The following is a 14997-nucleotide window of genomic DNA, read 5'->3' as shown; positions in this document are numbered from 1 at the left end:
ACCTGCTACACCACAGAGCTGGCCCCAATGGCTCAACTTTATACAGAGAGCGGGCTCCCTCTACAAAGTGCCATCAAAGAAAACCAACCTGCAGATGGATGGCTCAACTATTACCTTCTTATTACCAAGAGTCCCGCAGGGGCACACAGGTCTAGGATGTTGGGAAACCATAAGCCAGAAGGCGATGGGCTGTAGCCTGCCTTGCTGAGCTGGCATTCCTGAGCCCCACTCACAAGAGCAGGGCAACTGTTCAATCAAGACTCCTGTGGGACACACTTCTGTGGGTCTCCAAGCGGCGCTTTAAGCAGACAGGGCCAGAAGCCGCTAGGGCAAGGACTGAGCACAATGAGGCAGTGGGGTGACTGAACATTCTTCCCCAAATCCAGGGCACTGCCTCCCAGCACTGCAGGGCCAAGTGATACAGAAGGGCCACGAGGAAGGGACAGAACATCCAGCACTTTGGGCCGGCACCGTGGCTCAACAGGCTAATCCTCCGCCTTGCGGCGCCGGCACACCAGGTTCTAGCCCTGGTTGGGGCACCGGATTCTGTCCCGGTTGCCCCTCTTCCAGGCCAGCTCTCTGCTGTGGCCAGGGAGTGCAATGGAGGATGGCCCATGTGTTTGGGCCCTGCACCCCATGGGAGACCAGGAGAAGCACCTGGCTCCTGCCATCGGATCAGTGCGGTGCGCCGGCCGCAGCGCGCCAACCGCGGTGGCCATTGGAGGGTGAACCAACGGCAAAGGAAGACCTTTCTCTGTCTCTCTCTCTCACTGTCCACTCTGCCTGTCAAAAAAAAAAAAGAAAGAACATCCAGCACTATACAGTGGGAAGCGGCGGGCTCTGCTGGAGGCAGACGGGCTCTGTGATGTCTAAGATCAAAGACCAAGGCAACAGCAGATGCACAAAGAAGCAAAGAATGGGGAAGACAACTGGCTCCAGAGCAGCGGTCAGCAAACATTCTCTGTAAAGAGCAAAACAGTTAAGTATTTTGGGCACTGCAGGCCATTCAGTTTCCCTCACAGTTACTCAGTTCTGCCACTGCACTGTGAAAGCAGCCACAGACGACTTGCCCCAAATGGTGGAGTTAGAAATGTGCCAGGGGATTCCAATACAATCCCATCAAGGTGGCATGTACCAATGCCATCTCACTAGTCCAAGTGATCAATTTCAGTTCACAATTGATCACACTGATAGGTCTAAGAGTCAAAGGGATCACACAAACAAGACTAGTGTCTGCTAATACTAACTGATAGAATAAAAAAGGGAGAGAACGATCCAACATGGGAAGCAGGAGACACAGCAAACTCATAGAATGGCAGATATCCTAAATAGCACTCTGGCCTCAGAATCAGCCCTTAAGGCATTCGGATCTGGCTGAAGAGCCCATGAGAGTATTGTAGGCATGGAAAGCCAAAACACTCTGGCAAAAAAAAAAAAAAAAAAAAAAAAAAAAAAAACTAAATGAAAGATCTCTGCAAGTGAGATCCCAGTGGAAAGAATGGGGCCATCAAAGAAGGAGGTACCTTTCTCTGAAGGTCTTTGACTATGACCCTGTCAGAATAAGATCGAAGTCGGCGAACCCTAAAGGCTTCCATAGCCTTGGCAACTCATGACTAGAGCCTAGGGAGATTACTGACGCCATAAACAAGAGTGTCAAATTGTTAAATCATCAACAGGAGTCACTGTGTACTTTCGTCTCATGTGGGATCTGTCCTTAATGTGTTGTCTAATGTGAAGTAATGCTACAACCAGTACTGAAGCAGTATTTTTACACTTTGTGTTTCTGTGTGGGTGCAAACTGATGAAATCCTTACTTAGTATATACTGAATCAATCTTCCGTATATAAACATAATTGAAAATTTTTTTAAAAACTTGGTTTTAAATTGGAAATTGCATAGAAAATTAATCAATTTTTAAAAATATCATGTAGGATCTCTGTCCTTAATGTGCTGTACATTGTGATTTAATGCTATAACTAGTACTCCAACAGTATTTTTCACTTTGTGTTACTATGTGGGGGCAAACTGTTGAAATCTTTACTCAATATATACTAAACTGATCTTCTGTATATAAAGAGAATTGAAAATGAATCTTGATGTGAATGAAAGGGGAGAGGGAGCGGGAAAGGGGAGGGTTGAGGGTGGGAGGGAAGTTTTTTGGGGGGAAGCCATTGTAATCCATAAGCTGTACTTTGGAAATTTATATTCATTAAATAGAAGTTTTTTTAAAAAAAAAAAAAAGAAAGAAAGAAAGCAGCCACAGACAATAGTAAATGAATGGGTGTGGCTTTGTTCCAATAAAACTTTATTTACAAAACAAGTGGCTAATTCCTGCTATAGGGGAAAAAATAAAACTAAAATGGCAGTATGCAAATATCTTGAAGAGAAAGGGTATCTTCCCTCATGATTAGAGATGCAAATTATATACTAATAAGCATCACCTGTCACCACTACTTAACTACTAAAGTACCCAAGAAACATTTAGCATTAAATTCTCCAGGGCTGATAAAGCTGTATCAGGTATATTCACTGGCAGCAATTTACAGGTATGGTAAGTTTTGAAAAGCAAAAGCTACAAAATATCAAGACGCCTTTTTGACACTTTGGAAATTAAGCCAAGGATACAGGAGGAAATGACAAGAAAAGGAAGCAATAGCTATTTCACCAATCCCTCTACCCTCCAGGCACTGAGTAAGGTACTACACACTCATTATCTGCTTAGATTTCTGTTACATCCGATAGGCGGTCCAGCTACCCTCAGAGGGAGTTTAAATCCAGGGATGTCTGCATCAGAAGCTTTCTCCACTGCAACCCACCGCCGCCTTGAACACGCCTTAAACACGCATGGTGAGCACCAAACCTTACACGCTGTGTCCTGGAACAGCAGTCAGGCATTAAGCCAGCCCCTAAGGCAAATCCAGCTGCTGCCTGTCTTTCTAAATAAAGTTTTATTGGAACTCATCCACCTCCCTTCATTTACCTGTTGCCTGTGGCTGCCTTCCCACTACAATAACAGAGATGAGGCTCTGGAGCAGAGGCCAGATGACCCACAAAGCAGAAAACAGTTACTATGTAGCCCTTCACACAAACCTTCATCAGGCCTGCCCTAGAACATCAGAAATGGAATTTACCCTTTTCTGCTACAATAGAAGGAAGTTAACTAACTGCCTTACATCAGTTTGGCAGAATGTTAGGCTACTTTTTATCATCATTGTGAAGAGAAGGAACATTGATAAATACTATACCTTAAGTGGAAACAACCAAGTCAAAGGCAGGCTCATGCAACTGTGTAAAATGCAGACATATACTTTGAACAAAGACAGAAGTAGAATTCCTAAAAATCTAAATATTTAATGTGCTACAAGGTATATTTATAGGCACATTCTAAGTTTTCACAACAGTCTTTAATGTCATTTGGCTTTCTGATTTTTTTTTTTTTTTAAGTTGGGAGAGAAAACAGGCAGATGAAAGAAAAGAAAAATAGAATGGGAGCGGGAACTGTTCCCTCCCCAGAGGCAGGTGCTCTGGGGTGGGTAGAGGAAGCACTACCCCCAGGCCTCTGAAGGCTCCTGAACCAACAGCAAAGTCAGGACAAGGACAGGGTCCTCACTCCCTGCTGGAAGCTTCCAACAGCTGCACCTCCACAGAAACCTGCTCCCTCACAGCTCCTCTGGCCTCAGCAACAACCAGTTCTCACCTTTCCTGGGAGTCATCTGCCTCCTTAGGTCTTGGCTCAGACCATTAGAGGATATGACAAACTCCATGTTGTTGGATCAGTCTGATCACCTGCCACATCCAATTGAAAAGAGACCCGGCTAACATATCCAGCATTACTCCAACAAAACTGTTTCGGCTATGTCCACTCAATCTGCTCCAAGACACCAAAGGGAATGTCAGGTGTAGGACAGAAATGAGCCCATGCGTGTGAGAAGCACCTAAGGAAGACAAAGCACCTGCAGAAAGGAATGTAGCAGCATCTAGCAGCCTTGGAAATACACCTGGGAAGCAGCCTAGTGTTAGACACTGCACAGTCCTGCCCACACCTCGATAACTTTATAGGTGGTCCCAGCCTTCCCGGCAAAGGAAAGCATCCCTAGCAGAATCCTCCCTGCCCAGCGCCAAGTGGACCACCCAGTTTGATAACACTGGCTAATAAAACCTTGGGCGGAATCTTACCTATTTCACACCCAGCAAACACCCTGCCCAAGAGAAGAGGGTGAGGGGAGGGAGAACTGGTCAGAAGACCTGGACCCCATTCCCTCAGGCGCCCCAGGCTGTAGACACACTGCACTCTCCGTCCCTTCCTGAGACGCCCACCAGGCCTCGCAAGTGCACTGCTCTCAGCTCCCAGAGCTCTCAGCTCCCAGCCCTCGGCTGAGACACCTGCCTGCCTGCCCACTCAGGTTTATTCTCTCTGTCGAGCTATGTACCCTCACTTACTATGTAACCTTGCTTACCCCAGCCTGGGCACATAACCGGGTGTCAACAGAAGCAGACAATCTTTACTCATGTAGTGCAAAGCCGGGAAGCTGATGCTTCAGGGCTGGACTGCTGGCTTCCCACCATGTCCAAAGGGACAGACTGAAAGAACACAGGTTCTTTTCCAGAGCCGGAGAACCTGGTCTCACCACCTGTGGGCCTCAAGGACCACATGAGGAGACAGAGAAGGATGCATGCCATCTATCTGGTGACAAGCCATGACACCTGACACCACAGACCTGCAGCTCCATTGTGATTTTGCCACGCCAGCACCTCTTCCTTATAACTCCTTCGTAAGCCCACAAATACCCTCATCCCACAGAGCAGCAGTCTGCGATGCTCTCATCTTTCCTTCACCCCAAAACCCTGTCCTCCTTAGTTTGATTGACACCAGAGACAGGGACCCAGCTTTTGGTAACTGACACTGATTCTGACTGCAGGGGGTCCCATCCATTCTGACAGATGCCTTGCTCCATTAAACCTTGCTACCTCGCTTCCCACTACTCGGTCTCAGGCCTGAATTTTTTCTTGCAGGAAGACAAGAACCTATATTCCAGTCATCTCCACTAACAGTAATAGCCCCTTGCTGAATGGCAGAGGAGGTGCCAAAACAGGGTCCAAAAAAGGTTTTCCAAATGATGAACCAGAAATTCTGGCCAGTCCCTGCTGCCTCTGCAGCCCTCATTCTTACTGGCAGCAAACAAAATCAGTAAAAAATGAGCAGGCATTGTGGCCCAGCAACTGGGCTGTGGTTTGGGATGTGTACATCCATACCAAAGAGCCTGGTTTGAGTACCAGCTCCTCCAGGCTTTGGATCCACTTCCTGACAAGGCACCTGGGAGGCAATGGATGACTGCCCAAGAACCTGGTCCCAGCTACCCACAGGGGAGACCCACTGCAGTTCCTGGCTCCAGCCTGGCCAAGCCCTGGCTATTGTGGGCATTTGTGGAATAAATCAGCAAATGGAAGATCTCTCTCTCTCTCTCTCTCTCTCTCTCTCTCTCTCTCTCTTTCTCTGTCTCCTCCCCACATTCCACTTCTGTCACTGATACAAGATAAGGTACCTAGCTGAACTGGAGATCACAAACCACAAGCTCCCGGCCCCATGTAATTCTATTCTATTTGTTCATCTGAACACCCCCTTCCAGGGATGCCCTATTTTCATCAGGACCTGGGAATGTGTATAGATAGATAGATTTCATCACCATGTAAATATGTGTATTTACTACATGTGGAATTTTATGGGGGTATCCACAGAACCTCATCAAAGGAGGTACTGAGAAGTACTCAGAGACCAAGGCTAAAGGAGGTACTGAGCTGCCCTCTGCTTCCCTTCCCACACCCGTTTCTCACCCGGGCCCACTCCACTCCTCAACCACACCCACGCGTGTGCGTGTTCACTTTCTCACCTTTTAAATAAACTCTCTGTGCACCATGTACATGTCTATGCTTAAATGCTTCTCTAAACAGAAGGTGCAAGAACATGGAATAATTAAACCCCACCTCTCCCATTTCAACTCTGCCTTTCAAATAAATTAATAAATCTTGAAAAATTAGAAATAAATAAACCACTACAATCACTTTTGCGGGGGAAGCAATCAGGAATGATTAACATTTTGATGCTAAAGCTACTTTTGGAAAGTCACCCCAAAGATATAAAACTCCCTTGCAAAAAATATTCACTGTATCGGCCGGCACCGCGGCTCACTAGGCTAATCCTCCGCCTTGCGGCGCCGGCACACCGGGTTCTAGTCCCGGTCGGAGCACCGATCCTGTCCTGGTTGCCCCTCTTCCAGGCCAGCTCTCTGCTGTGGCCCGGGAGTGCAGTGGAGGATGGCCCAAGTCCTTGGGCCCTGCACCCCCTGGGAGACCAGGAGAAACACCTGGCTCCTGCCATCGGATCGGCGCAGTGCGCAGGCCACAGCGCGCTACCGCGGCGGCCATTGGAGGGTGAACCAATGGCAAAAGGAAGACCTTTCTCTCTGTCTCTCTCTCTCTCACTGTCCACTCTGCCTGTCAAAAAAAAAAAAAAACACAAAAAAATATATTCACTGTATCATTACTTACAAGGGAAATTCAAAAAAAGGGGGGGGAGAGAAAAGGAGAAAGATAAGCTAAGTTGATGCAAGTGCAGCCCATAGCTCAAACTGTGCACCATGCCAAATGACAGAGGTGCAGCCCACGGAAGGCAGCAGCAGGACACCTGGAAGCAATGTTATCAGGTGACATTATCATTTAGGATGAAAGCAAAATACACATTTATATGATAATGATAAAGCTACTTCGGTTTGGGCCAGCACTGTGGTGTAGCAGATGGGGCATCCTATGTGGGCACCCATTCAAGTCCCACCTGTTCCATTTCCAATCTAGCTCTCAGCTATGGCCTGGGAAGGCAGTAGAATATGGCCCAAATCCTGGGCTTCTGCACCTGCGTGGGAGACCCGGAAGAAGCTCCTGGCCCCTGGCTTTGGATCAGCACAGCTCTGGCTGTTGTGGCCAATTGGGGAGTGAACCAGAGGATGGAAGATATCTCTCTCCCTCTTTTTCTCTCTCTCTGCCTCTCCTTCTCTCTTTGTGTAACTCTGACCTTCAAATAAATAAATAAACCTTTTAAAAAATTACTTCAATCTGTCTCAGTGTTTCTCAGCCTTTACCCATCCCAACCTTGAAGCGCTAACAGCACAGATGTGACATGCATCTGTTTATACAGGCCACGGGTCTGTGCTTTATACAGAAAAGGACATTTCTGTCTCCCCTGAGAAGCAATTCCCGACCCCTTGGGGGAGGTATCACTGCCACGGAGAACACACAGCCTGTGTCAGGAGGAAGGGGCTTTATCTGCAGTATGCGCACAATGGCAGAACTAAGAGATGCTCCAGAAATCTTGAATTTCAGTTCCAAATTTTAAGAAGACTGAGAGAGCCATGCAAACCAAGAAGCAGGAGCCAACCGCAGCAGGACGGAGCCCCTTGCAACTTGCTCACAGAGGAAGTGGTCACAGGTTTGCTGACGGTGGATTCTTAGTTTAAAATAAAAAATAAAAGAGTTATTTATTTATTTACTTACTTATTACTAAGGCAGAGCAACAGAGAGACAGGGAAAGACAGATAGATATCATCCAGTCACTGGTTCACTCCCCAAATGGCTGCAACAGCGAGGCAGGTGCCAAGAGCCAGGAACTCCATCCAGGTCTCCCACGTGGGTGGCAGGGACCCGAGGACTTGAGCTCCCCCGCCCCCTGCTGCCTCTCAGGGTGCACATTAACAGGAAGTTGGGTAGGAAGCAGATAGGAACCGACGCTCCAAACTGGAATGCTGGTGTCCCTTACTCCTTTTTTTTTTTTTTTAAAGATTTATTTATTTATGTATTTATGTATTTGAGAAGTAAAGTCACAGACAGAGAGAGGGAAAGAGAGAGAAAGGCTTCCATCCGCTGGTTCACTCCCTAAAAGGTCACAATGGCTGGAGCTGGGCCAATCTGAAGCCAGGAGCAAGGAGCTTCCTCTGGGTCCCCACCATGGGTACAGGGGCCCAAGGACTTGGGCCATCTTCTGCTGCTTTGCCAGGTCACAGCAGAGAGCTGGATTGGAAGAGGAGCAGCCGAGACTAGAACCAGGGCCCATATGGGATGCCGGCACCACAGGTGGCAACTTTACTAACTAAACCACACCGCTGGCCCCTCAGAACCCTTACTTCTGACATTCGGCCATGAAAGATCAAGCTAGTGCCTTCATGAGGAAAAAACATGTTGATAATATCACTTTTCTGCTTTGAATGAAAAACCACAAATATTCTTTTTCCATTCACTCTTTTCAGCTGATTCTTGATTCCAAGTTCAGGCCAGACAATGCCAAGGAGGAAACCAGGACCTTCAACTACCCAGAAAAATACAAAAAAGCTGCCAAAACAAACAAATCGCCCACTTAGCCTAAAACTAATCCATCAGGCCCACAGAACCCATCTGTTGCACACAAATTCTTCTACTTCTCTGGGCTCGGTTTTCGACACCCTAGAAACGGGGATTCCAGTGTCTTCCTAACTATAGCAGGGCTCCTGAAAGGAGCATCAGGGACCTCCAGAGGTGAAGCCCCACAAAGGACAATGCTTGAGAGTGACAGGGAGTCTCTGGCCCTACAGGTTCGACTCTTCCAGTAACAACACAAGCATGTTCTGGAAGTCAGAATTCCTTAGTCTGAAGAAGCTGAGGACCAAATGTTTCTACCTGCTCAATTTTTCAAAGAAAACCACTTGTGACCACTGCCACCCTGGGACAAGCTCCCACACGGGCGTGATTGGCATCTTTCTTACTGACAATTTGTTTACTTCCACGCACATATCCAAATCCACAAACGCTGGTCCCTGTGTGCGTGCTTTTGTTTGCAGCAAGGGACACATGTAGGTATAATTCTGCACTCTCCTTTTTCTACAGAGCGTAATGTTGAGACACTGCCATGTTTTCCATCACGGGAGCACGCCACGTTATGTGTCTCCACTTCCCTATTTGGTCATCCTACTTGTTTCAGGCTCATGACACCCATTTATCTTGTGTATGCATCACCTAGGGCCATTCCACTTCCTGGTTGTGTGCACTTAATGTATTCAACCTTGAACCCATCTGAAGTCTGACTCAAACATTTTCAACTCAAAAATACAGTAGACTCTAATTGACAATTTACAGGACACACAAGAGACTGAGAAACATGTTAAGGCACACCCCTAAAAAGCAATCAGCAAAATCCTACAAAGGATCCTAAGGATAACTATCTGTGTTTCCTCTAGCAACAACAACAACAGAAAGAATGCAAAGGGAAAGGAGAGAGATGAAAGGGGAATATGTAGTTTAAGAAAGGATCTCGTGCTTTTGTGCAATGTTAAGAAAGTGGAAAAACAACATATAGAATTGGATGAAAGTTTTATAAATGTATCTGATAAAGGATTTACATTCAGAAATCATATACGATTCTTGTAGTGTCACAATAAAAAGACAAACAACCAATGAGAAACTACACAAAAGATGTGAGTAGACATTTTTCCCCAAAGAAGCTAAAGGATCCAAAGCACGTGAAAGAATGGACATCGTGGTGTAGTGGGTTCAGCTGCCTCTTGGGATGCCCACATCCCATATTCACAGCTCAGGTTCAAGTCCCAGCTCCTCTACTTCCAATCCGATTCCCCACTAATGTGTCTGGGAGGCAGGAGATGATGGTTCAGGAACTTGGGCCCCTACCACCCACATGGAGATCCAGATGGAATTCCTGGCTCCTGGCTTTGGCCTAGCCAAGACCCAGCTGTGCAGGCATTTGGGGAGTGAACCAGCAGACAGAAGATCTCTACCTACCTATCTCTATAAACACAAATCAAAACCACAGAGAGATACCGCTTCACGCACCCAGAATGCCTACCACCAAAGAGTGTTGCTGAGGATGGAAAGAAACCAGAGCCCTTAAATACTGCTGGTGGGAATGTAAAATGCCGCAACCACTCACCAGTGGTTAAACAGAGCCACCTTATGCTCCAACAACTCCACTCTTAGATCTGTAATCAAGAGAAGTAAAACATACACCTACACAAAATCCTGTAGGTGAACATTCACATTATTCCCAACAACCAAAAAGCAGAAACAACCCAAGCGCCCACCATGTTGACAAATGCATACACAGAATGTGCAGGATCCATTCAACAGAATGTTATTTGTCCATTAAAAGGAATTCAGCACAGATACATGTTACAACCTGGTCGAACCTCAAGCACAGCATACTGAGAAGAGCCATGGCCAGCGCCACGGCTCAATAGGCTAATCCTCCGCCTGCGGCACCGGCACACCGGGTTCTAGTCCCGGTCCGGGTGCCGGATTCTGTCCCAGTTGGCCTTCTTCCAGGCCAGCTCTCTGCTGTGGCCTGGGAGTGCGGTGGAGGATGGCCCAGGGGCTTGGGCCCTGCACCGCAAGGAAGACCAGGAGAGGCACCTGGCTCCTGGCTTCGGATCAGCGCAGTGCGCCAGCCATTGGAGGGTGAACCAATGGTAAAGGAAGAGCTTTCTCTCTGTCTCTCTCTCTCTCACTGTCCACTCTGCCTGTCAAAAAATAAAAATAAAAAATAAATAAAAAGAAAAGCCACGTGAAGAACTCACATTTTTTTTAAGGACTGATTTATTTATTTGAAAGTCAGAGTTATACAGAAAGAGGAGAGGCAGAGAGAGAGAGAGGGGGGTCTTCCATCCGCTGGTTCACTCCCTAGTTGGCTGCAACGGCCAGAGCTGTGCCGATCCAAAGCCAGGAGCCAGGAGCTTCCTCCGGGTCTCCTACGTGGGTGCAGGGGCCCAAGGACTTGGGCCATCTTCTACTGCTTTCCCAGTCCATAGCAGAGAGATGGATCGAAAGTGGAGCAGCCAGGTCTTGAACAGGCGCCCATATGGGATGCTGGCGCTTCAGGCCAGGGCATTAACCCGCTGTGCCACAGCGCCGGCCCCCAAGAACTTCCATTTGTAAGAAGTGTCCACAACCGGCAAATCCACCCAGACAGACTTCAAATTAGTGGTGGCCAGGGGCTGAGGAGAAGGCAGACAAAGGATGACTGCTACTGGGGACCAGGTTTCTTTCTCGGGTCAGTGATTATGTTAGTCTAAAACTGATGCTTACAATGTTTGCAATACTGCGAATACACTGAAAAATACAAAAAAAAAAAAAAAATACTGAAAAATAAGGAAGTAGGGGGAGACTTAAAAAATTGAAAAGATAAATCAGGAGCCAGGGTTGTGGCACAGTGGATTGGGCCACAGCCTGCAATGCAGTCATCCCATAAGAACGCAGGTTCAAGTCCCAGCCTTTCCACTATCAATCCAGCTCCCAGCTAATATGCCTGGAAAAGCAGCAGAAGATGGCCCAAGTGCTTGGGCCCTGGCAACCCAGATGGAAACCAGGATGGAGTCTGATGGAACAAAGACATAAGCCTCAGCCATTTGCATTCGGTGTCCAAAGGACAGATAAACACTGGAATGTATTCTTTGCCCTTGGATCTCAGTTGGGTCTCACAGCCTAAGGCCTTCACATCCACCCTGCATTCTTCCCCAGGTTCCCAAGGCCCCGCCCAGTTCCAGGAATTCACCCCTGCCTGCTGCCCCCTACCCTAGCCCTGGGGGTCGGGGCCTTGTGCCATGGGTTCCCCATGTGTACACCCGCAGTTGGTCACCCCCCTCCGCGAATTTATTTTCTCTGAATAAATTCGGTCTGGCTGTGAATTTGTGCACTGCCTCCTCTATTCTGTGCCTCTTTTGCTAACATTTATGGTGCCCGAGTGAGGAGGCACCAATCTGCAACTCTTTTCCTAACAGAGTTCCTGCCTCCTGGCTTTGGCCCGGCCCGTTGTGGCAGCCATTCGGGGAGTGAACCAGCAGATGGAAGATCTCTCTACCTCTCTCTATATATGTAGGTCTACTTTTCAAACAATAAATAAATCTTTAAAAAAAATCAAAAGATAAAGAAATTCGCAGTGTTCAAACTTTACTGAGATCCACAGTTAAAAGAATCTTTGCAATAAAATCCTAAGATAATCATAGAAATTTGAACACTGATTGGATATTTGGTGTTTTTAAGGCATTATTGCCAATTTCTGATAGCACTAATAATAGAACTGAGCTTTTTGGGTTTAAGGAGTCTCTGTATTTTTTTTTTAAAGATTTATTTATTTATTTGAAAGGCAGAGTTACAAAGAGAGAGCTTCCATGTACTGGTTCACTCCCCAAATGGTCTCAATGGCTAAAGGTGGGCTGGTCCGAAGCCAGGAGCCACAAGTTTAGTCTGGGTCTCCCACTGCACTCTGTGGGTGCAGGAGCCACCCCCTGCTGCCTTCCCAGGTACATTAGCAGAGAGCTGAGTGGGAAGTGGAGCAGCCAGGACCACCATCAAAGGCAGCAGCCTTACCCACTACTCCACAATGCAGGCCCCAGTCCCTGAATTTAAGAGACATATAGTAAGATATTTACGGGTGAGGCCGCTGCTGTGGCTTAACAGGCTAATCCTCCACCTTGCGGCGCCGGCACACTGGATTCTATCCTGGTTGCCCCTCTTCCAGGCCAGCTCTCTGCTATGGCCCGGGAAGGCAGTGGAGGATGGCCCAAGGACTTGGGCCCTGCACCCGCATGGGAGACCAGGAGAAGCACCTGGCTCCTGCCTTCGGATCAGTGCGATGTGCTGGCCGCAGCCGCCATTGGAGGGTGAACCAACAGCAAAAAGGAAGACCTTTCTCTCTGTCTCTCTCTCTCTCACTATCCACTCTGCATGTCAAAAAAAAAAAGATATTTACGGGTGAAATGATGCGATGTTTGGGATTTGCTACAACATAAGCTGAGAAGAGGGGTGGGAAGCAGGCAGGGATGTGGAAGAAACGGTCATGAGATGATCACTGTCCGAGCCTGGCACAGGAGAAGGGTGAATCATACCACTCCCTCCACTTGTGCGATGTTCAAAATTTTCTGCCACAATAAGAAAGGGCAGAAAAAAGAGGAATTATTTCCATGTCACATTATCTCACCTGTGCCAATTATCAATATGACCCACTTCCAACTACAGTCTCTTGAAACCATTTAAAAATGCCCTCAGACCACTTTTTCTGCCTAAACTACAATCGCTCCTGAAGGCTTTCATCCTATAGCTTTTTCCTCAAAAGCCATTTGTTGGTGACTCTTTATCATTTGTTTGGCTTTAGACCTCTGCAGATTACATTTGAAAACTTCCCAAATGCGGATACTATACTAAGTCCCCCCTTGAAAGATAAACTGATCAGCTTTTCCTGGCTTGTCGATTTCATCTTCACAACGAAGGCAGAAACCAGAGGGGTCCAGAACTGAGTTTGTGGCAGGGACCCTAGGTCACATTAAAAAGAAAAAGACCCCCAGAGCACGGAGTTCCAGTCCTTGTCCCAGACCGGAGCCGAGAAACAACCCAACTCCACCACACACGGTCCTCACAGAAAACAGCCCTAAGTTCCCGAGACCACCTTAGCTGAGCGCTGATTCAGTCCCACCAACCTACCACACCGTCACGAGGTTACATGCCCACTGTGCCGGGACTTCCAGCACGGCAAGCAACCGACTCTACATCACACGGCTTTACGGGACAGAACCAGGATCTGAACCCTTGGTGACTGGCTCCCGGCCTGCACTGTCACCGGGCTTCGTCCTCGGGGAAGCCAGCACATGCCATCTCCATCTCCATATCACTCGTGTTCCAGATCAGAAACCCGAATCGGGTCTCCCCCAACTTGCCTCGGCCACAAAAGGTGGGCCACTGCCCAGGAGAACCTCCCACTAGGAACATCGATTTCACAGCAAAGACCAAAGGCACATTTGAAAAAAAAAAAATATATATATATATATATATAGCTGGAAGTTAAAAGCGAAGAGCAGCATCCCTTGCGCCTCTCCTCCTGTGGATCCCCCCAGAGATGACTGGGTAGAAGGCGAGGGCCAGGGGCACTGGAGGCTGGGCCTCGAGAAACCCCTGCTCAGCACGAGGGTAGGCGGGTCCTCCTCCTAAGCCCACATCCCACAGAGGCATCCCTGAGTCACTCCCGTCTCCACACACAGCACCCAGGAATGACTTAGCAGCAAAACACCAGCGGGGAAGCACGGTGAGCACGCAGCCCAGGGCAGGGGCCCAACTTCAGGAACACGGAGCCCAAGGAAACGCGGCCCACACCCCCTCCGGCAAACCAGCCCCTCGCCCGCGAGTGGGGAGAAGTGTGGGCTGGGAGGGGCAGGGCAGCGGTGCCCAGAGGGGCTCAGCCTCGGACAGGACGGGAGAGACACCCCCCCTCCCCACCACCACCGCCGCCGAGTTCAGGAGAGGCATGGGAGGGAAGGGGCTGGAGGAGCAAAGAAAAACCCGAAAGTAAAAGCCAGGCACAGAGAGGGCGATGCTGAGGGGAGCCGCACAGCACGGGGGACAGAGGCGGGGGGCATCCGAGGGAAGCCGAGGGCGCCGGAGCAGTGAGTGGTCTGGGGAGCACGGGGGTCCCGGGGTCGGCGACCGCGGGGTGTCTGAGGAGACCGCAGTGACGGGGACAAGGCCCGCCTCAGGGGAGCGCCTGGGGGCTGGGGCCCGGCGCCTGGAGCCGAGACCCAGCGGTCCGGTCGCAGGGAGGGACTGAGACCTCGGGGGGCTCGGAACCCGGGGTCACCGAGCACGGGGACTGGAGGACTGGGCGGGACTGGGCGGCAGGGGTCCGAGAGCTGGCTGTCACTGACCGACAGGAGCCAGGGGACCAGGCGCTCCCGGCCTCGGGAGGTCAGAGAACTGCGGGCGCCAGGGGCCGGGCACCGGCGCGCCGATGGCCGGGGGTCAAGAAGCCGGGAGCGAAGGGGCGGGGGACTGCGAGCGAGCGGGACACGGGGGCCGGAGAGCGCGGCTGGAGCGGCGGGGGTCGGGGCGGCTGGGGCGGGTGACGGCGGCGGGAGCGCCACTCACCGCTCATGATGCCGCTGCCCGCGCCGGTGCCCGCGCCGCCGCCGCCGCCGCCTCTGC

The 14997-nt window shown here is 49.3% G+C and overlaps 1 protein-coding gene across 1 annotated transcript in view; it reads right to left on the bottom strand.

The window, feature by feature from the left end:
• The window catches only part of SNX29 (sorting nexin 29), a 473054-nt gene extending 458066 nt beyond the window's left edge, over positions 1–14988 (bottom strand). Inside the window, exon 1 of the mRNA XM_062180202.1 lies at positions 14941–14988. Within this exon, the coding sequence (XP_062036186.1) occupies positions 14941–14947 (7 nt within the window). The 5' untranslated portion in view covers positions 14948–14988. The remainder of the gene's footprint in view (positions 1–14940) is intronic.
• Positions 14989–14997: the final 9 nt, after the last annotated feature.

Source organism: Lepus europaeus, chromosome 21 (genome assembly GCF_033115175.1).
Source record: "Lepus europaeus isolate LE1 chromosome 21, mLepTim1.pri, whole genome shotgun sequence".
NCBI classification, from domain to species: domain Eukaryota; kingdom Metazoa; phylum Chordata; class Mammalia; order Lagomorpha; family Leporidae; genus Lepus; species Lepus europaeus.
The sequence above is the reverse complement of the archived record's forward strand: the minus strand, read 5'-3'. Positions and strand labels throughout refer to the sequence as shown.